General features: G+C 41.3%; 1 protein-coding gene across 1 annotated transcript in view; it reads left to right on the top strand.

Moving 5' to 3' along the window:
• The window catches only part of tnpo3 (transportin 3), a 158,078-nt gene that overhangs the window by 70,857 nt on the left and 63,446 nt on the right, over nt 1-23,775 (top strand). The window contains exons 10-13 of the mRNA XM_060903881.1: nt 1,751-1,842; nt 2,012-2,151; nt 9,775-9,966; nt 17,419-17,510. Coding sequence (XP_060759864.1) covers nt 1,751-1,842; nt 2,012-2,151; nt 9,775-9,966; nt 17,419-17,510 — 516 coding nt within the window. The remainder of the gene's footprint in view (nt 1-1,750; nt 1,843-2,011; nt 2,152-9,774; nt 9,967-17,418; nt 17,511-23,775) is intronic.

Raw genomic sequence — 23,775 nt, 5'->3', positions numbered from 1 at the left:
ACAATTCAGAATCCACTACTTCCATAGTGCTTTTAAATATAAGGCTGTAAGCTTTGTGTTAGTTGTCTCTAATATTTATGTCCCAATATCTTGACCACATTTTAGGATGAAAATAATCATTTTAGATATGTTATTTTATATTGAGAAATTAGCTGTCTCAGAGAGGACGTTTTTTTGACACAATTCCATACTAATTTGATCAAAATAGTCTGAAAACTTACTGGCATTCAACATTAAAACTTAACTATGTTTCCAATGATATGGAACCAAATATTTGTTTTATGGTATAAAGAATGATTTAAGTGCGTCCCTTTTGGGTCAAAAAAAGCACTTTCTCTAAATGACACGAGTAATTTTGCTAAATATGACACATATTGCCATACATTCACCAAAAATAACCTTATCACCAATTTTTTTTTTTGCATGGTAAATAGAGCTATCACAGGGCTACAATAAACAACCAAGTTTATTTAGTCAAGCCTTTTGATATTGAAGATAATAAGTAGCCTAGTAAACTAGACCCACCTGCCTAGCGGCCAAAAATATTTTTGCCTAGCGAGTGGGTCTAGCCTCGCACCATATAAACAAAAACACCCCGGGCATCAAATCGTGCCCGCCAATCACAACGCAAGGTTTTTGTTTGGATTCTTTGGGCGGGCTTTTGCAGGAGTGACGACAAAGCTGCGCGACGCTGGAGAAAGCACAACAGGAAAGATGGCTACGGGCTAGTGAACAGCATGCGTTTGACTCCGCTTTGGAATCAGTTTTAGAAGAATTAGACTTGGAGTTTTCGTTGAAACATGAGCAGGAAGAGGCTCTCCGCTCATTCCTTTTCAAGAAGGACGTTTTCGCTGTTTTGCCGACCGGCTATGGCAAAAGTCTGATCTACCAGCTGGCTCCGCTTGTAGCCAAAAGGATGGGGCTAGTTTGTGCAGTACGAAGAATTAATAAACAGCTTTGAAACATTACTTTTTGATTGTTTCTTATTTTCCTGTTATTTTAAATTTAAGGGAAATTATTTCACCAAACACCACTAAATAAAAACTCTCAAAAACAGTTTAAGCAAACCCTTGAAAAACACTTGAAAAAAATAAGTGTATGTTAAGTATGTGGTACAGACTCCAAACTTGTGGTCATTATCTCCAAACTTCTTAATATCTAGAACCTGTTTGTTAATTAATATGCATTTTGAAAAATTATTTCTTTCAAGGCCTCCCCCACTGCTTTCTGTCGCTCTGACTACGTCACAGTCACTGTTGCGCTGATTGGTCAGAGCGTTGGCCTATACGCACAGAGACAGTTTGAAAGACAGCGGTTTGTTCCTTCGGAAATGTCTACGGATCGAGGCCAGACTAAATATTCACATTTAGTCTGGCTTGCCAGGCTAGATAATAAGTGTTAAATGTGATTTTTAGCTTGCGGAGCCTGATTGTAAAACAACCCAACTCTTTTTCATTTGCCACTCTTGGCATCTCTGCATTTGAATTATTGTGGATGTGTAAATGTTTATTTTGTATAAAAATGTTCATGAATGCTGCCAGTACACTGTGTTTTTAAACTGTCATGTTAAACTTTTTCGTCTTGTTTTCATCCCAATTCAGGGTCAGAAATAATTTTCTTTGTTCTTTGCTGTGTTTCCTCTGTCAGTCTGCAGTATGGAGTAGTGACTTGTAGAATAGAATATCTTGTCGGTTTTTCACGACCTATCAGAAAAGCTTTATCAGTGTGTGTGTGTGTATGTGTGTTCCAGCTGTACTCTACTCTCAAAGACGGAAACCCACCCTGGGAAGTTACCGAGGCCGTGCTGTTCTTAATGGCGTCTATTGCCAAGAGTGTCGACCCGTGAGTGAGCTTTCCAACCTGGACTCGTTGTTGAACCATATTTCGACCTTGATTAAAAATTGCTAAAGCTGTAATCAGTTCAGTTCTGGGATGGAGTAAATGTGTTTTGTATTTACTCAGCAGGTTTTTGAGTGAAGTGTAACATTGAAACCCCGATGTTTGTGTGTAGTGAGAACAACCCCACTCTGACAGAAGTGCTGGAACAAGTTGTGCTTCTTCCTCAGACAGTGCACATCGCTGTGCGCTACACCAGCATCGAACTGGTGGGAGAGATGAGCGAGGTGATGGACCGCAACCCCCGCTTCTTAGGTAAGATCAGTCACGACAAAACCTCTCTTTTCGGAGGAACAGCAATATTTAGAATCTACAGCAGAGACGAGCTGGGCTCGTGTGAGAAGTCTACACACTTTTTGTAATTCTTTTAGATATCATTCTCCCTGGAAGTGTAATAGCTGCACGCACCTAACAGTAGTCGTGTTTTATACTTCTTCTGCAAGCTCATCAGAGGATCCGACATCGACATTCTCATAGGTACTTGACCTCATACCTCTGTGGTTGCGTTATGCCCGTGCTGGAGATACCACCCTGGATAGAATAACACCGCAGAGTCTTTTTCTGTAACGTCTCGCGACGCTTCTAGAGGGATCTTGGTCCATGTACCGCCCTTGGTCACAATCCAAGGCCCAGGTTCTTAATACTGATGTTTTTCTTTATTGTACAGACACAAACACCGTAGAACTACACAAACATAACACAGTCAACCATACAGTCATAAACACAAACATGAGCTTAAGTCTTATTAAAATAACAAACAAACAAAAGGCAACATACTTGTACCACTTTTGCCGGCTTGTAGACTAAGAGGGTTACAAGTTGTTGTTAAGCATAAAAGATATCAAACTTGACTTGTGAGCATGAGAGGACATCAAACTTGCAATCCTTAAGCACAAGACACTAGAGAACTTCCAGCACATCAAACAAGTAGCCTTTCTTTGTGCTCACCGAAGAGCTCCTTCATTCATTAGGCGCCAACAAACATTTCACAGGAAGTGACGTACATACAGTGGGGCAAAAAAGTATTTAGTCAGCCACCAATTGTGCAAGTTCTCCCACTTAAAAAGATGAGAGGCCTGTAATTTTCATCATAGGTATAGACCCTTTTCAGTCACGTGACCTTCGTAAACGCGACCGCCATTTTGGACATGTAGTGGACTTCGGCTCGAATCAGTTTGAATGCGAGGAAGGCGACAAACGAAAAACATAAAAGAAAAAGGAGCGAGATGCAGAAAACACCTTCACTATCCAGCGACGTAGGGCATTTACAGGGCGAGCAGAGGGAGAGGTATTTGCAAAAATTGAGGTTAGCAGGCTTAGAGAACGACGTTTACCTGCTTCCACCAGGATTGCTCACTGACGTACGGAAGTACACGAAGCCCTCGTCTTTACCTGACTTCAGCCGTATGATCTGTATACCTATGTCATTAAAAACCCATCGCCATACACATACACGCCAACGTCCGAGGTTCCGGAGCGCGCTCCGGCTTGCTCCTGGAGTGCTCCGGCCGAGGTTCCAGAGCGCGCTCCGGCTTGCTCCTGGAGTGCTCCAGCCGAAGTTCCGGAGCGCGCTGCTTAATTTGAGGGCAACCTCGGCCGGAGTGTGCTCCGGAACCTCGGCCGGAGCACTCCGGGAGCAAGCCGGCGCGCGCTGCTTAATTTGAGGGAGAGCAAGCCGGAGCACTCCGGGAGCAAGCCGGCGTGCGCTGCTTAATTTGAGGGAGAGCAAGCCGGAGCACGCTCCCGAACCTCGGACGTTGGCTCCGGCAGCTATTTATACTGGATCCGGTGTAAATAGCTGCCGGATCATAATTACAGTAAACTAGTAAATACAGTAAAGGAAAAACTTGAGACTGAAAGGTTTTAACAGTCATCCAAATGACTGAACGTAAACATTGCTACAGTAACATACTAGCTACTTGTTGACATTAGCTAGTCAACAATAGCTACTACAGAAGAACAAAGAGGTTACAATGGGTTATTTTAGCCTATTTGGTTACACACTCGCCGCCACAGAATGTTAACAGCAATGTAATGCCTTTTCTGGCTAATTTTATTCGTCTTACCTCCAACAAAGTGGTCACTACACAAGCGTTGGTATGCCGAGGGCTGCCAATCTGTTAATGGCCGCTATCCATCTTCTCCGTCGGGATCCGATAAAATGATAACCCTTGCCTTGTTTGTTGATGGTTACTACATCCAGGTGCACAACAATATAGTGGCATGATGGAAGTCTTGCTGAAAGTAAAAACTTTCTTTGCTGCCGTTCCTCAGTGTTGGCTGTGGTAAACTACTGGTAGTACACGTCCAAAATGGCGGCCGCGTTTGTCGTGACGTCACGTGAAAAGGGTCCATACCTCAACTATGAGAGACAGAATGGGGGGAAAGAATCCAGGAAATCACACTGTAGGATTTTTAATGAATTAATTGGTAAATTCCTCAGTAAAATAAGTATTTGGCCACCTACAAACAAGCAAGATTTCTGGCTCTCATAGACCTGTAACAACTTCTTTAAGAGGCTCCTCTGTCCTCCACTCGTTACCTGTATTAATGGCACCTGTTTGAACTCGTTATCAGTATAATAGACACCTGTCCACAACCTCAAACAGTCACACTCCAAACTCCACTATGGCCAAGCCCAAAGAGCTGTCAAAGGACACCAGAAACAAAATTGTAGACCTGCACCAGGCTGGGAAGACTGAATCTGCAATAGGTAAGCAGCTTGGTGTGAAGAAATCAACTGTGGGAGCAATTATTAGAAAATGGAAGACATACAAGACCACTGATAATCTCCCTCGATCTGGGGCTCCACGCAAGATCTCACCCCGTGGGGTCAAAATGATCACAAGAACGGTGAGCAAAAATCCCAGAACCACTCGGGGGGGACCTAGTGAATGACCTGCAGAGAGCTGGGACCAAAGTGACAAAGGCTACCATCAGTAACACACTACGCCGCCAGGGACTCAAATCCTGCAGTGCCAGACGTGTCCCCCTGCTTAAGCCAGTACATGTCCAGGCCCGTCTGAAGTTTGCTAGAGAGCATTTGGATGATCCAGAAGAGGATTGGGAGAATGTCATATGGTCAGATGAAACCAAAATAGAACTTTTTGGTAAAAACTCAACTTGTGTTTGGAGGAGAAAGAATGCTGAGTTGCATCCAAAGAACACCATACCTACTGTGAAGCATGGGGGTGGAAACATCATGCTTTGGGGCTGTTCCATTTCTGCAAAAGGACCAGGACGACTGATCCGTGTAAAGGAAAGAATGAATGGGGCCATGTATCGTGAGATTTTGAGTGAAAACCTCCTTCCATCAGCAAGGGTATTGAAGATGAAACGTGGCTGGGTCTTTTAGCATGACAATAATCCCAAACACACCGCCCAGGCAACGAAGGAGTGGCTTCATAAGAAGCATTTCAAGGTCCTGGAGTGGCCTAGCCAGTCTCCAGATCTCAACCCCATAGAAAATCTTTGGAGGGAGTTGAACAAAGTATTGAGATGAACTTTTGTTCATTTTTTGTTGAACTTTTGTTATTGACCAAATACTTATTTTCCACCATAATTTGCAAATAAATTCTTTAAAAATCAGACAGTGTGATTTTCTGGATTTTTTTTCTCATTCTGTCTCTCATAGTTGAGGTATACCTATGATGAAAATTACAGGCCTCTCTCATCTTTTTAAGTGCGAGAACTTGCACAATTGGTGACTGACTAAATACTTTTTTTCCCCACTGTAAATGCATCATGGGAGATTGAGTCCACCCAAACCATTACAATGTTCATCTTTACAATGTTTCTCTTAAATAAAGTCCGTTACATTTTTAATACAGTCATAATTAATATCATATTAAAATATTGCACATATTTGTATGTAAAAACAAGAAATTATAACTTTTAATTATGCAAAATTGTGCCATACTTGAAGAACATACAGGGTAGCCATTACTTTCTATGGCTGCCTTCACAGTCCAGCCTTATTCTGATTGGCCAAGTTTTGCATGAGGATGGATGTCAAGGTTCTATACACCAGTCCTGTGTGAACAGACATGAGAACAGAACCAGTGTACATATTTGAATCAAGTCACCTGAATTATTTCTTTCCAATGTAATTTCACAGCGGAGACTAAATTCAGGGTTTACCGATTTGTCGTGATGACACCGCGGTCCCTGAATCCTGCAGTAAAGTACATCTGAAATCACTCTCCTATCCACTACTTGAAGAAAAATTCGCATCGGTGTTTCTCAACCACTGGGCTGCGGCCGACGCAGCTAGTGGGCTGCGAATATTTTATTTATTTATTTATTTATTTAATTTCCCCAAGTTTGAAGCCAAATACTAAATAGTTCAGAATGTCGCAGTGTCTCAAATCCGGTAGGTAGCTGGTTTGAGGTCCACCTTTCAAGTGGAATCAATACATTTGTCGGTAAATTAAGAAGAACAAGTCTTTCTCACGTTCCTCCTTTGCATTTGTCCACAAACGTACTGATTTATTCTGCGCTCTGTGTATGTGGGCAGAGTGAATAAATAAACGTTTGTGGGTAAATTCTATGGATCTGTGATGCCTGCTGGAAGAGAAGAGAAGAGCAGGGAGGATCGAGACTCGAGCGGCTGTGGTTTGTTTACTCCCGATACTGAAACTTCTAGCGTCCTAGCAACCATCGCAAAGACGCGTACAAAGCCCGGAAATTCCTCCTTACCAGGGCAAAAACGATACAGGATTTATCTTGTGTCCTGATCCCCCAGATCTTTAACCCAGCCATGTATAAAAAGTTGTGCTCGTCCAAGTTTTCATCTGTTTGTCCGTATAGAGTGACGTCTGTCTGTCTGCAGGTCTGTCTGCAGCACTAGGTCGTTTGAGATGTTGGAACTTAACAGCTGGATCGTTTTCCAACTCGCAATGAATGAATGACCTTTATTTCAGCACAAGTTGATCAGCAGAGCTGGCGGGGTCGTGCATGTACAAATACAAAAGACTACAGATAAACACAATCTTAAACTTAAAATCTGTTATTTTCTTTTTTTTTTTTTTTTAGGATTTTGTTACAACCACCTTTTATTTATTATTTTTTTTACATTGCCTAAAAGTTATTGTGTGAAATTTGGTTGAGATTGAACAATGTTTAGAGGTGCCACAAAGCCATTAAAGTTTTCACTCAAGACACAATGTAAAATAATGTGGTTTATTAACCGTTTCATATTAATACAAACAATACAGTAATACAACTTCCTGTGTTCAAAGTAACAATAGCTATTACTTGTCTGTGATTTTCTAAACCCTTTGGTATTATGGTATGTTGTGGAGATAAAAGAACACACTAAGGACTTCCCTAGCAGAAGGAAGCTTTCTCCCATACCCCTTTTCCACCAAATCAGTTCCAGGGCTGGTTCGGGGCTGGTGCTGGTTCACAACTCGTTCAACTTGCGAGCCAGCTGAGAACCAGTTTGCTTTTCCATCGCTCACGGTGCTAAGCAGAGCCACGTCATTACGTCACTGTATACGTCATTATGTCGCTGTATACGTCAGTTACGTTGCTACGTTTGCATAAACCTTGGCGCGAATATCAAAGCAAAAACAACGTGGAAGAAGCAGCAGCAACAACAACAACAGTAATAATAATGGATGACTTCGCGTTTGTACAGCTGCTGCTTCTCGGCGCTTAAAAATGGCGATCTTTCGCGGTCTTATTGTTGTTGGTTTTAACAACTCCGCCCCCCGCGCTGACGTAAGCGGTTCTTTCCTCTGGCCCAGCAGAGAGTTGGTGCTAGCCTGGAACCGGTTTTTCTGGCCCCAGAGCCAGTTCTTTGTCAGTGGAAACAGAAAACCCGGTTCCAAACTAAGCACTGGCCCCGAACTAGTCTGGTTAACACCAGACCATATCACAAGTGAAATATGGTCTGGAATCCGCCTATTGAATTTCTCGTAGGGGAGGTGTGGTTTACGATTGTCAACGGCCGTTTATTGGACGTTGCGAATGTCTATCGTTTGGCGTATACGTAGCCCATGGCCAATCATGGCAGTTGTACCCGGTGACGTAGTTAGAGCGACGAAGAGGCGAGAAAGAGAAGGCAAAACAAAAGTAATTCAAAAAATTCAGAACAGTGTCTAAAGCTTGATCGAAAGTTTGGTTCGTATCGCTCGCCGCCATGTTAAATGTGATCCGTAAACAGTCCCAAATAAACTACAAGCTTCCATTTGTCGAGTAGTACGCGTCACCGTCTTTCCACCCCTCCCCACTCTCTGATTGGCTCCCTAACTCAGGCGAGCCTTTAGACCATAGTTTCCATGCTGTCTTTTCAGATCGGAACGATTGTGCAAAGCAGCATGGGATTTCCCAGGCTAGCCCCGAACCAGCCCTGGACCTGCTTTGGTGGAAAAGGGGCACCAGACACTTCCTTAGAAGTGGGACCAATTAACCAAACATAATTGTCCTTTCTGGTTTTGTGCTTTGCACCACCGGTACTACTTGTATTACTGTTGCGAGCCATCTGAAAAACATAAAGAAAAACATTCACAACTTCATCAGCATATTACGATCAGTGCTCATTGTTTAAGAACCCCTTAGTGCATGAAAGTTGACCTTCTATCAGTCTATAAACTCTTCCTGCCTCTTCTTTTTCATAGAAGTGGCATATTCCCTCTAGAACTGTGACTTTTTGGGGGTTTGAGATCTTCTCTGCAACAGTCTACGCAGTCTACCAACTAATGTTAATGGCTTAACCCGATTTGCAACCTCGTGTGGCACCTCCTAAATATTAACCAATTTTTCTGAAATTTTGCTTGTTGCCTTCTTTTAACCTATGTAAAAAAATGGTAGGGTGGTCGGAATGTAAAAAAAAAAATTTTCCCATACATTTCGGGACCACCCTAACCTTCACGTTAAGTTAATTAATAGTATGCATAACTATTGTCTTTGTATTTAGTTACAGCTACAACAGGATCAAAAATTATTCTACTGATTGTCAAATTTGGCGAGTAAGGAAAGGTCCTTCTTTGTTCGCGTGTGAGGATCGAATCCCATTGAGAGGCTTCTGTATCCACTTCTTAGTTTTAATAACTTGCTTGTTTGCTGAACACAAGCATGACGATAAGTTCTTGTGTTAATGGACCAGACTCCACTTTCGGATCATTAATCCCTTTCGACTGAGAATGCCCTGCATGCATGGATTTATGTTGGCTTCTGGCACATCCAAACAGTTTTAAATACAATACCTGCAATGAAATAGTTTTGTTTTTTATTTAATTCCTGGGCTCCCATCTGTAACAGGGAGTGATGTTGCATCCCATTAATACACTTCGGAATAGATTCTTGGATTCTAATAGAGGAGCCAAAATAATAAGGGATTTTTATTTTTATTTTTTTTTAAATGGGACCCGACTCGTTACAAGAATGAATAGGTGGGCCTCGAAGCAGAAAAGGTTGAGAACCCCTGCGCTACAGTAGAATTACGGATGTCTGAGTCCCCTTTCCGAAGAGACGGAGACTAATTTGGAAATTGTATACTTTTGTGTAAAACTAGCCCAGTCCGATTAGAACTTTAGTCCACTTCATATGCAAAACATGGTAATCTTTCTCTTCTTAGGTTCGTGCATGTGTTCTTTCCTCTTCACTTTAAACAACACGTTCTCATTCGGATCATATCCAGAGATTGCGATTTGTCATTACATCTCTGTGATTATTATTTTTTTTTTTTCCTTCTAATGGTGTTGATCGGACGTATGTTTGGCTCTTTATCTTCTTGATAGCTTGAACATCCTGAGAGAGGCAGCTATGTTTGGGGCTAAAATATCCTGGTGCGTAGTAGAAATCATGACGCTGTGAATGTGATGCAGTATAAAACTAATCAGAACGATTTTTTTTTTTGTGGGTGTGACGCAGATCCTGTGCTCGACTACCTAATGAAGGGGCTGCGGGAGAAACCTTTGGCCTCGGTAGCAGCAAAGGCCATTCACAACATGTGTTCGGTGTGCCGGGAACACATGGCACAGCACTTCCAAGGCCTGCTGCACATCGCACGCTCACTGGACTCCTTTGCTCTGAACACGGACGCCGCCATCGGCCTGCTCAAGGGTATCAGCACCACAACTGCACACGCTGTTTACAGAGAGCGCTTTCGTCCGAGCACGTTTAAAACTATTTCGACCCATCTTTAGACCTCTGTCAGTCTCTCTCTCTCTGTCAAGGCTGTCTGTCTCTCTTTTTATTTATTTAGTTATTTATTTATTAGCTAGCGTCCAGCAGATAAGGAAGTATAGTGAACTCTGGGGGAAAAAAATAATAATTTGACGTTTATTTCAACGCAGCACCCTACAGTCAGTTCATGCGTTTCTTCGTATGTGACGTGTCTCAACATTTATCAAGCTGAATACCAAATGATTTCTTTGTAAATCCTTCATAGGCACATTTACGCAATAAATGTAGTCTTTATTTTGGGGAAAAAACGTCCACGTGCTCCTGTGCGGTTACAAAAATAACGTAAGCCTCAACTTGATCTACTTCAAATAACGTTATTTGTGTGGATTACTACGGAAGCCGCGAGAGGCCCTTCATATAATCTTTTTTTTTTATTCACCTTATCCTGAAATAACGACATAATTAATTCAGGATGTCGAGAAAACAACACAACTGATTCGAGATCTCGAGAAAACAAGACAATTATTCCGTGATCTCGAGAAACCAGCTGAGATTTCTAGCAGAGCTGCGCCCCCCTGTGGGTCAGACAGCGAAGACTTAGAAATTGCCGTGGACTAATTTTGAAATGATCCCTTATTAAAAGACTTGACGCAATCTCTCCCTGTGTCAACCCCTGATCAAAATATTGCCTTATTAGGTGATCGATTATTCCAGACATTCTAATGACCAAAGTTGCGTCTGTACAGAATGAGAAATAGCCCCGAAGTCAGCATATCACAAGTCTCTTGGCGCACCTGAATGAACCATTTCTCAGCTGTTTACTCAAGATCATGAAATAACGGTTTTGTTTTCTCGAGATCACGGAATAACGGTTTTGTTTTCTCGAGATCTCGAATTAGTTGTGTTGTTTTCTCGAGATCCTGAATTAATTATGTTGTCATCTCAGGATAACAAGGTGAATAAAAAAAAAGGATTATATGAAGGGCCTCTCTCAGCTTCCGTAGATTACTGCACTTTTGCATATACGCTCATTTTATATTCACCAGATTCATTAAAGAATTATGAAATATTTTTAAAAAAATTAAATAAGAAGATTTTCCACTGCATCTCCTATTTAAGATGGTACGCAGTTTCATTAGATCCGGGAATAAGTGACCCATCCTTACAGCGCACTCATTGCCTTCTGCTTTTCCAGCACGACATCAGCAAGGGTGTATTAGTGTACGAGAGATGACTGGTGGACGGTCTCTGAGCTGCTTTGAATAAAAAGGGAGGGGAAAAAAACCCACACGCAGCAGTTTCCCTGTGTGATGTGCTTGGTGTCTGCAGTCACCTCATTTCAGGAGGGTTCAGGTCTACTGATGCCCCTTTTCCACCAAAGCAGTTCCAGGGCTGGTTCGGGGCCAGTGCTTAGTTTGGAACCGGGTTTTCTGTTTCCACTGACAAAGAACTGGCTCTGGGGCCAGAAAAACCGGTTCCAGGCTAGCACCAACTCTCTGCTGGGCCAGAGGAAAGAACCGCTTACGTCAGCGGGGGGGCGGAGTTGTTAAGACCAACAACAATAAGACCGCAAAAGATCGCCATTTTTAAGCGCCGAGAAGCAGCAGCTGTACAAACGCGAAGTCATCCATTATTATTATTGTTGCTGCTGCTTCTTCCGCGTTGTTTTTGCTTCGATATTCGCGCCAAGGTTTATGCAAACGTAGCGATGTAATGACGTATACAGCGATGTAATGACGTATACAGCGATGTAATGACGTATACAGCGACGTAACTGACGTATACAGCGACGTAATGACGTATACAACGACGTAACTGACGTATACAGCGACGTAATGACGTGGCTTCCCTTAGCACCCCAAGCTATGGAAAAGCAAACTGGTTCTCAGCTGGCTCGCAAGTTGAACGAGTTGTGCACCAGCACTGGCCCCGAACCAGCCCTGGAACTGATTTGGTGGAAAAGGGGTATGATTGACTCATCCAGTCTCAAGTCCTGCGTTGCAGTGTGTTTTCCGTCACAGCATGCAAAAAACAAACCCATTCTTGTGCTATAATTCACAAGGAGGAGATAATATAGATGTGGTATATAGTGGCCTGTGGTTGAATTCCAAAATATTGCCACTGATTAAACAATATCTCAATATATTTGGTTGAAGCATTGATTTTTGTCATCTACATTGCTTCATATGGCTTCTAATACCAAAAAAAAACCAGAATTGAGAAGAAAAATACAGCCCCTGGGCTGCCCCAGCTGTTCATTGGGCTCGCTTCGCTCACTAGGTTCGCTTCAACTGAAGGATAATCACTGGGCCCCCCATTGTAGAAATGGGCCCCTGTTTTTTCCCAGGAGGGGCCCTGTGGGCCCCTTGACCTGCAAAACAATCTGCGTCTCTGTATCAGTGCTTTCTTTCTTTTTATAGAATGTTCTGATTTGTTGTATTAGCTACACCCAGTGCTTGTGCAATGGCTCTGATTGATTTTGTCCCTCTTTTCTCAGCTTCCAAATGTCTTGCTTTTCTCCTATGGACGACTCTCTGGTCTTCATGTTGGTTTACCTTTTTTTTTTTTAAAAAACAATTGCAGTCTTCACAGCTGAAGCTCAGGGCTCAAGTCAAAAGTAAATATTCAGAGCTGTTAACCATTAAGCAGTCTAACAGGACACGCCTGGGCAACAAGAAACACCTATCTATCACATGGCCCATTATTTTTGATCACTTGGAAAACTTGGGTGGGTTCAACCAGATGGTGCCATATTCTGTGGTGTTTAACACATCTGGATGTACATTTCTGGAAATTTCTGATCTTTTGTCTGTCAGGTCGACTTGGCCTTGCTGTTCCAGTACTTTCTTTCAAAGGAGTCTAAGTGTAACAAACGTGCGAAATCAGGAAATACTTTTTCACAGCACTGTGTATTAAACCGTGAACTAGCGCACAAAAAAGTTTTAATACAGCCCCGATTCCAAAAAAGTTGGTACAAAGTACAAATTGTAAATAAAAACGGAATGCAATAATTTACAAATCTCAAAAACTGATATTGTATTCACAATAGAACATAGACAACATATCAAATGTTGAAAGTGAGACTTTTTGAAATTTCATGCCAAATATTGGCTCATTTGAAATTTCATGACAGCAACACATCTCAAAAAAGTTGGGACAGGGGCAATAAGAGGCTGGAAAAGTTAAAGGTACAAAAAAGGAACAGCTGGAGGACCAAATTGCAACTCATTAGGTCAATTGGCAATAGGTCATTAACATGACTGGGTATAAAAAGAGCATCTTGGAGTGGCAGCAGCTCTCAGAAGTAAAGATGGGAAGAGGATCACCAATCCCCCTAATTCTGCGCCGACAAATAGTGGAGCAATATCAGAAAGGAGTTCAACAGTGTAAAATTGCAAAGAGTTTGAACATATCATCATCTACAGTGCATAATATCATCAAAAGATTCAGAGAATCTGGAAGAATCTCTGTGCGTAAGGGTCAAGGCCGGAAAACCATACTGGGTGCCCGTGATCTTCGGGCCCTTAGACGGCACTGCATCACATACAGGCATGCTTCTGGATTGGAAATCACAAAATGGGCTCAGGAATATTTCCAGAGAACATTATCTGTGAACACAATTCACCGTGTCATCCGCCGTTGCCAGCTAAAACTCTATAGTTCAAAGAAGAAGCCGTATCTAAACATGATCCAGAAGCGCAGACGTCTTCTCTGGGCCAAGGCTCATTTAAAATGGACTGTGGCAAAGTGGAAAACTGTTCTGTGGTCAGACGAATCAAAATTTGAAGTTCTTTATGGAAATCAGGGACGCCGTGCCATTCCGACTGAAGAGGAGAAGGACGACCCAAGTTGCTATCGGCGCTCAGTTCAGAAGCCTGCATCTCTGATGGTATGGGGTTGCATTAGTGCGTGTGGCATGGGCAGCTTACACATCTGGAAAGACGCCATCAATGCTGAAAGGTATATCCAGGTTCTAGAGCAACATATGCTCCCATCCAGACGACGTCTCTTTCAGGGAAGACCTTGCATTTTCCAACATGACAATGCCAAACCACATACTGCATCAATTACAGCATCATGGCTGCGTAGAAGAAGGGTCCGGGTACTGAACTGGCCAGCCTGCAGTCCAGATCTTTCACCCATAGAAAACATTTGGCGCATCATAAAACAGAAGATACGACAAAAAAGACCTAAAACAGTTGAGCAACTAGAATCCTACATTAGACAAGAATGGGTTAACATTCCTCTCCCTAAACTTGAGCAACTTGTCTCCTCAGTCCCCAGATGTTTACAGACTGTTGTAAAGAGAAAAGGGGATGTCTCACAGTGGTAAACATGGCCTTGTCCCAACTTTTTTGAGATGTGTTGTCATGAAATTTAAAATCACCTAATTTTTCTCTTTAAACTGAGAAAATGTATCATTTAAACATTTGATATGTCATCTATGTTCTATTCTGAATAAAATATGGAATTTTGAAACTTCCACATCATTGCATTCCATTTTTTTTTTTTTTACAATTTGTACTTTGTCCCAACTTCTTTGGAATCGGGGTTGTACTTCAAGAATGCTGGAAACTCCACAGTGGTTACATAACGGGTGATCATGAGTCTTGTTCTCGGTGAACAAGTGCATTGCTGATCAGTGTCAGGGACTTATTTAATAAAATAAAATCTCTGACAGTAGTGTTTGTGCTAATCACAGTGAGGTTTTACACTCCTCTAACTTAAAAACTAACATTTCATCTGACCGTGATATCAGATTTAATTGTTGACTTGAGCTGGAAACATGACGGATCAGGTTTATACTGGGAGCAGCTCGTCGCTGCGTCTTCATATTATTATGACTCTTGTTTCCTTGGCAGCTAAAACAGTTCTAGTGTATTAATGTTTATCCATGAGTGATTTAGTGCATTTCAATTTGAACGTACAGTTGTAATCAGAAGTTTACATACGCTTATGGGCATGAATAATCATGGCAGTGTTGGGCTTTCGGTTATTTCGTTGAGCTGTTGTACAACACGCACCTTTAACAGGAAAAACCCCAAAACAATTTGGTATGTAATTTTATTTTGGGCTTTCTGAAATTAACACATCGTCAAAATTATCCACACGCCCTGTTAGATTACTAATTCAGTGTTGCTGAAAGATCCACAACGCCTTCACTTACCAAGGCCTCTTAACTTCCTGTTCATGGTGGTGATCGACTACAGCGAATAGCTTCTCTGTGCACAACATGAAAAAGGTTTGTTTGACAAGTCCAAGTTATTGGGAGGTGTAACCATTTTGCCAAGGTCTCGAAGAAGACCCAGACTGTCCCTCTCAGCTGGTTCAGATGGTCAGGAACAGCCCAAGAACCACCAAGGCACAGCCCTGCCGTGGACTGGAAGCTGCTGGAACACTGTCTACATTGAAGGTTTTACATCCCCATGGACTGAGAGACTGCTGTCCAGGAAAGAAGAAGAAAAATGGACACCTTCAAGCTTGACTAAAGTTTGGACAAAGAAAAAGCCTTCTGGAGGAAAGGTCGTCAAACGAGACACAGATTGAGTTGTTTGGCCACAAAGACCAGAGGCATGTTTGGAAAAGTAAAGGTGATGCGTTCAGCCCCAAGAACACTGTACCAACTGTTACACATGGTTAAACGAAGTGGATGGAATCATGAAGGAGGACGACCACCTCAGAATTCCTCAGCACAACCTCAACCCATCAGCTAGGCAGTTGAAGCTTGGACGCCATTGTGTGTTCCAGCAGGACGATGCCGACCACAAACGCATCAGAGCAGGTTGTGGAATGGCCTTCCCAAAGCCCTGGCCCTATCGGAAATGTATGGACTGTGCATGAAACTCGGGTCTATGCCAGGAGATCCCCAAATTTAAAAGAACTCTACTAATTCTGCCAAAAAGCGTGGTCAAGTATCCAACCACCATCCCGACCGAAGCTTGTTGATGGCGAACAAAAGCATCTCGTCAAGGTGAAACCTGCTGATGGACATTTTAACCAAATATTAGGTGATTGATTTTTTTTTTTTTTCCAGAAAACCCAAAAGTAGTTAAAACTTGTGCACCAAATTCTTGTTTTATTCTATAAAGCTGTAGTTTGCACAGTCATTCTGCCACAGCAACAGAACAGTTCAGAGAAACAACTGGAAGCCTGATATTACAGTGAGGACCAGTGTTGGGCACGTTACTTTCAAAAAGTAATTATAGTTACTAGTTACTTTTCCCAAAAAGTAACTGAGTTAGTAACGGAGTTACTTTGTCATTAAAGTAACTAATTACCAGGGAAAGTAATTATTCCGTTACATTTTGTCCCCCCCCCCCCCCCCCCCCCCAAAATAAATAAATAAATCAAATTCAATTAGTGTAATCATAATATAAGTGAATGTTCAATGTGTTTAATGACTGAAATGGACACTTAACAGAACCAATCAGTAACATTATCTACACTATATTAATATTTTTGTGGGGCAATGTGAGAAGACATCTATCAAATTGAATATATTTTTGTAGTTATTAAAATTGTTACTAATTACTGGCCACTGACGAGGACAAACGCTTTGTTCCTCGGCATAATGTGCATTGCACGTACACATTTTTGCCTTTTATTTCAAGTAATGAAAAGCAATGGCTGTATTTCCAGTGTGAAAGCGCAGTCTTGGGCTGACCGCTCGCCATCGCTGGGTCTTCTGATTGAAAGAGTGCGTAGTAGTGCAGTAGGCGTGGCCTACCTATGTATGTTGTCCAAATCTACTCTGATTGGCTTACTGTGCCGTTGTCTCGCATCTCCCCGCCCCACACTAAAGCAGAGTAAAGAAAGGCTGAACGAGCAGCGTGCCAGATTAAAACAGCTTTAATAAAGTAACGCATAGTATTTTATGGTAAGTAACGGGAATGGCGTTATAACGATGTAAAAAGTAATTAGTTAGATTACTCGTTACTAAAAAAAAGTAACGCCGTTAGTAACGCAGTTTATTTCTAACACCGTTATTCCCATCGCTGGTGAGGAGTGTATGTAAACTTGCGACTGCAACTGTATGCATCCTTTCAAAGCAGTAATCATCTAAGTGGCGTTTCATGGTCATCACTCAGTCAGACCGTCCTGTTTACTTAAGAATGCTGTCTGGCGCATCACATTTATTTATTAATTATTGTTTTCCCTTTTTTTTTTTTTTTTCCTGCCTTTTGCTGCTGGCCAGATGTTATTTGGTGAAAGTGTTTTGATTTTTGCTGTGCACTAGGCAAATGCTTGTCAAGCCGTCTTAAGAGCGTCGTCATGCTCAGTGTGGTTAGCTACATATGCTTTGCTTTTTTTTTTTTTTTAACTTGTGTAGTGAAGGGCTGATCATAGTGTTGACACGAGCTAACATAAAGTGTGTTTGATTCCTCTCAGGCACGGCGCTGGTGCTGGCACGGCTTCCGCTGGAGAAGATAGCGGAGTGTCTGAGTGATTTGTGCTCTGTTCAGGTCACGGCCCTGAAGAAGGTGGGTGTATGGGGCTCCGAGCATGTGAAGTGTTCATAATTTAAACGGGAGCACTTTATTCAGTTCCACCACTCCACTCTTTTGACACATTCTTTCAGCAGTTAGTTCTCTCTCCATCTCTCTGCCTTCACCACAGACGCCCCTGTCCATGTGACTGGGGACAGACTACAAGCATAGCCAATACAATTATTCACCATGATATCACCTTTTGATAGTGATGTTCAGATTACACGAAGAAGCCGTTAACTCCAAAGGGGTGTTCACACGGCAACTTTTACTCCGGTGTAGCACCGGGGCTGCCCCGCTAGAGTGTTCACACGGTACAAAGTTATACCGGTGTAGCCCCTGAAAGCTGCTTAAACCGGTGCAAATCTAACCCTGCTCGGGAGGTGGTTTAAGAAATTTACTCCGGAGTAAATGCTAGTTTGCGGGGCAGTACCGATATAAAATGGGACGTCTGAACGCTACAGGGGTAGACTCGCTACGCGTGACGAGAGTTGATTACATACGGGCATTGCATAATTTGCATCCTGGTATTTTGCGCTTCCAAAATGGCGAATATCAACAACAGAACTGCGTGCCTTCATCCACGTTGTTTTCCCGGCGCTTGGTGATGCCATGATAACCGTCCACATGGCCATGAACGACACGAAGTCGTCGATTTGTTGCCTAATGAATTGTAGAATGCGTTGTTTTCGTGCTCTCTTGTACTTGCGCAACCTTTTCCTTTCTCTCTTACCCTTTTACGGTGTCTGATAGACCACAACGTAGAAAGTTTGTCTGGAGAAGTATAAACCAGACAAATGGTTTTTCAATATATCAATCACAAACAAGGCGGGAAAAGGAAGTACATTTTCACGCATGCGCATATTTCATTTCCGCATTATTACTATCATAAAGCACGGTCGCAAAAACTGCCGTGTGAACACAAGTGGGGCTGCACCGGTGCTAACACGCTTCTCTCTAGTAAGCAGGTGCAGAGCCTAATCTAGGGCGCGTAATACGCGATAATACACGTTTTTTTATCTGTCTGTCGCACATCCACTTTTTGGGCGCGAGAGTGATATCACGTATCTATTAATTTTGCCGTACATTTATAAGTAGAGAGCGTGTAGTCGCGTTTTACTGAATCTCGTGCGTATCAATTTGTCAGCACCCGCTAGCAAGCACTGCGGTAAATATAGCGCTGTTTACACACCAATCGGAAAATATCGGAAAGGACCGAAGCATTCCGAATGGTTTATTTAGCGGGTAAAACAGTTTTGTGAACTATTACGTCATTGGTCACTGAACCGGAAGACAGTGTATCTCAACCAATTGTGTGAAGTGTTTTTAAAAATACCCAAAAGCACATGGCATATCGTTCTGTCTCATCCAAACATAACATTCAGAGCCTCCAGGATTTCGTGATTTGCAACATCAACGCTAATTCAACCAATCCCCGCAAATTCAGGGCGGTGTTGCAATTCTATCCAATCACCGCAACTTTCCCGCAAATTTGACCAATTGTTGGCGTCGTCTTGAGGTGACGTCGACAAACTACCTTCCACCTTACTTCCGTGTATACGTTCAAGAGAAGCAGCATGCACGCAGTTTTGCCAGATTGGGCGGTTTTAAGTGCATTTTGGCGGGTTTTGAACATATTTAGGCTGGAAAACGTCAGCAGTATCTGGCAACATTGCATGAATAGGCTTAAATTCTGTTACTGAAAGTGTTATGTTTACAGTGAAGGACTGTGTGCACTTTATTTTTTTTTTTTTTTTACTTAAAAATTAATGGATGCCAACATTTTTGCCAAAATGGTATTTTATTTTCCATTGTTTAGGCAGCTTCAGCATCATACTGTGAGATTCTGTTCAAATTGTTGTTTTTTTTTCTTCTATGAAGCTTGAGACATTTATTTTATTAGTTTATAATTATTGTTTAATTTGGTCTTCAGGAGAGACTGCCTGCACACAGTACTAGTATTAATAGTTTTTTTTTTTTCTTACATGAAAGCTGAGGCATATTATATTATATGAGGCATATTATATTTTAAGGTAACTTCATGTTGTGCTGTGAGGTTCTCTGCACTTTAACTTTTGAACCAACAGGTGCATTTGGATAAGTAAAGCCTATTTTTCTGCATTTTTGTAGTCCTGGTAATCTTACACATTCTACATGATTGCTAGGTTTTTTTTTTTGAGTAATTTGTTTAATTTTTCTTGTTGAAAGTTCAATTTAGTATTATGTTAATGATATTCTAAAAGAAAAGATTAATAAAACTGTTCTGTTTATAGATGTACTCTTGAAAATATCTACCAATGTATTACTTATTTTTCTGTCCCCACTAACTGGAACAAATGAGGGATATTTTTACCCATGTTAATATTTTCTGTCCCCTGTTTCTACAACTAGTGAGGGATCTGTCCCCTATTTTCAAATTCCTAGATTAGGCTCTGAGATTTGTGACGTGTGAACACTCCACAAAATTTACACCGGTGTAAGATATATCGCAACAAAATACATCGGTGCAGCATCGATGCAAATATGTGCCTTGTGAACACCCCTCAATTCTCATTTCTTATTAGATTATACATTATACGAATTACTTGTGTAAACATATATATGAGTGATTCCACGCTTATGGGTACTGAAATGGGGACATGAACTTATTTTTAAAAATTCACCTAAAACCATTTCTTTTTTTACCATCAGGTCACAAAACATGTAATCTTTAATGAATATGTTAAAAGATAACTTTAATTTTCTGAGATGTAATAAAAACATATTTATATGCCAAAGTCAGAACGTAACAGAAGTGTTGTGGACATATATATTCTCAATTTTAACAATGTAGAATTACTTTTTGAAACATAGGAAGGTGATGTTTTAGCAAATATAATTAATAAACATGTGTAGTAGAATAAACATACACATTCTTTCAATAAGATTAACATGGTCTATAGCTAGATTGTAATTAATTTGTAACAGACGTGAGATGGACAATCGTAACAGAAGTAATGTAACAGACATCATTTTGGAACTCATAGGCTTGACTTTGGCATATAAATATGTTTTTATTACATCTCAGAAAATTAAAGTTATCTTTTAACATATCATTCATTAAAGATTACATGTCTTGTGACCTGATGGTAAAAAAAGAAATGGTTTTAGGTGAATTTTTAAAAATAAGTTCATGTCCCCATTTCAGTACCCATAAGCGTGGAATCACTCATATATATTTATTTATTTTCCTCCTTTCGTCTGTCTGTCCAAATCCTTCAACACATTTCTGCAGTGCTTATCTCTTCTTTTGGCTCAGTTTGTGCCTCGTAGCTGATTTAGCAGCTCACATCCACGAACGCCAGTTCCAGAAAAGTTGGATCTTTTCCAAAATGCAATAAAAAAAATCTGAAATTTAATTCAAGTGACCCTTTATTTGACTGACAAAAGTACAAAGAAAAGATTTTCAATAGTTTTACTGACCAACTTCATTTATATTTACAAAATATAATTAAAGGAGAACTGAAGGTAATTTTTTTTTATCATTAAAATTCTATTTCTCTCATTTTATTAAATGTCGGAATGCATTTTTGATCGCCATTTTGTCACCGCTAGAGCAAGTTATGAGCGTTTTGAAATACGCTCTGTAATATATCAGTCCATGTCAAAGCAATGGCCGTAAACGAGATTCGTCGAGACCTGTGCGAGACATCGTAGGATGGAAGTAAAACGTACAGCGGAAATCAAAGTGACTGGCATCTGCCAACGTTGTCAAAAGACATGCGTGCGCTCTTTGGAATGCTGACGTGATCAAGCCGGAAGTTTTTGATAGCAATCAGGAAAGTGTGAAAAAAGTCGGCAGTAATCGTTATTTAAACTCGTTTTCGTGCAAGATTTCTTTTGGAAAACAGTTTTCAAAATGGTGGCGCTGACACTTGACGTTTCGGAGTCTTGAACAAGTCTCGTGAAGATCGCACGGATAAGCGACGCCCGCCATGGACCAAACGAACTAAATTCAACATGGCTAAAAACCGAATAGGCCGATGAGTATAACATTTAATTGCGATTAGTTGCCAATACGAGTCACGATATAAGGCTACTAAAACCGAAAACGTCATTGAATAACACGTTAATTAAGAAATAAAGCAAGTTTAAAAATGACTTCAGTTCTCCTTTTAAGTTAGAATGCGATGCCTGAAACGCACTCCAAAAAAAAAAAAGTTAGGACAGAGGCAAAATAAGGTTAAAAAAAAAAAATTATCGTCTATTCAAGTAACACCATTTTGGAAGATTCCACAACAATCAGGTTAATTGGTAACATGATTGGGGATAAAAGGAGCAGCACTAAAAGCTCAGTCTTTCCAAGCAAGGATGGGGCGTGGCTCACTGCTTTGTGCCAGAATTTGTGAGAGACTTGTTATTCAATTCAAAAAGAACATTTCTCAATGCAAGATTTGAGGTCTTTCAGACTCTACAGTCTGTAATATTGTGAAAAGATTCAGGGAATTCAGAGACCTCTCCGTGTGGAAAGGGCGAGGTTGGAAACCACTGTTGACCTTCGAGCCCTCAGGAGGCGCTGCCTGAGAAACCGTCATGCTAATGTGACAAATATAACCACGTGAAGGAGGAAGCCATTCATCAATTCGATACAGAAACGCAGCTGATTTCTCTGGGCCTGAACAACTCTGAGATGGACTGAAAGACGGTGGAAACGTGCGCTGTGGTCAGATGAGTCCACATTTCAGCTTGTTGATGGGAAAACCAGGCGTTGAGTTCTCAGCGCCAAAGGCGAACATGACCATCCGGTTTTTTTTTTATCAGAGAAAGGTGCAGAATCCAGCAGCTGTGGTGGTTTGGGGGGGCATCAGGGGAGATGGGTGTGTATATTGAGATTTTAGAGGGATATATGCTGCCATCAAGGCGACGTTTCTTCCCGGGAAGTCCATGCTTATTTGAGAAGGACAGTGCCAGGCCTCATTCTGATGGGCTACAACAGCGTGGCTTTGTCGACACGGAGTGCATGTGCTTGACTGGCCTGCTGTCAATCCAGCTCTGTCTCCTATTAAGAATGTACGGCGCATCATGAAGAGGAGAATCGGACAACAGCGACCACGGAATGTTGAGCAGCTGAAGTCTTGTATCAAGCAAGAATGGACAACAATTCCAACTGCAACAGTCGGAGTCCTCAGATCCCATACGATTAAAGGAAAGGTGGTGTAAGGGCCCGGTCCCACAACACTGATAACTATAATTCTGACTACACCTATGTCTGAATTTAGTTCCAGTCTGGAGCAGTCACACCACAACTATAATCCTGACTATAATATCGCTTGGTCCTGCCACTCAGGGAAATAAATGCATGCAATTTAGGAATAGTCATGGAAGTTTTTTTTTCCAAGTAGTAGCCCGTTATTCTGGGTCGTACTGTACAGCTTGGATTTCAAAACAACCCATGTGTACACACCTTCGGTGGCTGACAAAATATGGATAGGTCACGGACTACGGAAATATAATAAAGGATACAGAATACAGAGTGGTTATGGATTTTAATACGGCTGCATCACGGATCAGTCACGGACGTTTCAGTATATTACAGATTGGTTACTGATTTCATATGGATGATGCATCACGGATAAAAAAAAAAAAAAAAATTAAGGAAGTCTAAAACAAATGTTTGGACCGCTGAAGTTCATAATTAAAATATCCTACCTGCATTTATATGTTTACTTTATTAATTTACTATTGAAATTTCACGGAAAATATTACATCCGTGAAAAGATGGGGTTCTTTTTTTTTTTTTTTGGTTAATTTTCTGTGAATCCATATTCCGTGACTTCATGCTGCAACAAGGATGTACAAAGATGCCCAGTGGAAAAATAGCACGTACTCGGACAACGGCGCATGTAAACAATTACCTGATTGGTCAGATGTTTTATCGGCTCAGGTCCAGGCCTGGAAAAATCGCTCCAGAAGCAATCTCACCGATTGCACGGGTAAACCCAGGCCTGGGCTGTAGGGATCGTTATTGGTCTGGTATGAGCACCAATCTCAAACTGCAGGGGACCCATTTAATTATAGTTATCGGTATTGTGGGACCAGACCTTAACACAACACAATGGCCTCTGTCCCAACTTTTTTTGTGTCTGTGTTGCAAGGCATCAAATACTTTTGTTTATATTTACCAAATACAGTCAAGTTGGCCAGTAAAACTATAGAAAATCTTTTGTATTTTTGTCAGTTAAATAAAGGTTCACATGAATTTAAAACAAAAAAATCAGAT

The sequence above is a fragment of the Neoarius graeffei genome, chromosome 21 (assembly GCF_027579695.1).
Source record: "Neoarius graeffei isolate fNeoGra1 chromosome 21, fNeoGra1.pri, whole genome shotgun sequence".
Classification (NCBI taxonomy): Eukaryota; Metazoa; Chordata; class Actinopteri; order Siluriformes; family Ariidae; genus Neoarius; species Neoarius graeffei.
Note: the sequence above shows the minus strand (reverse complement) of the source record. Positions and strands in the feature narration are given on the sequence as shown.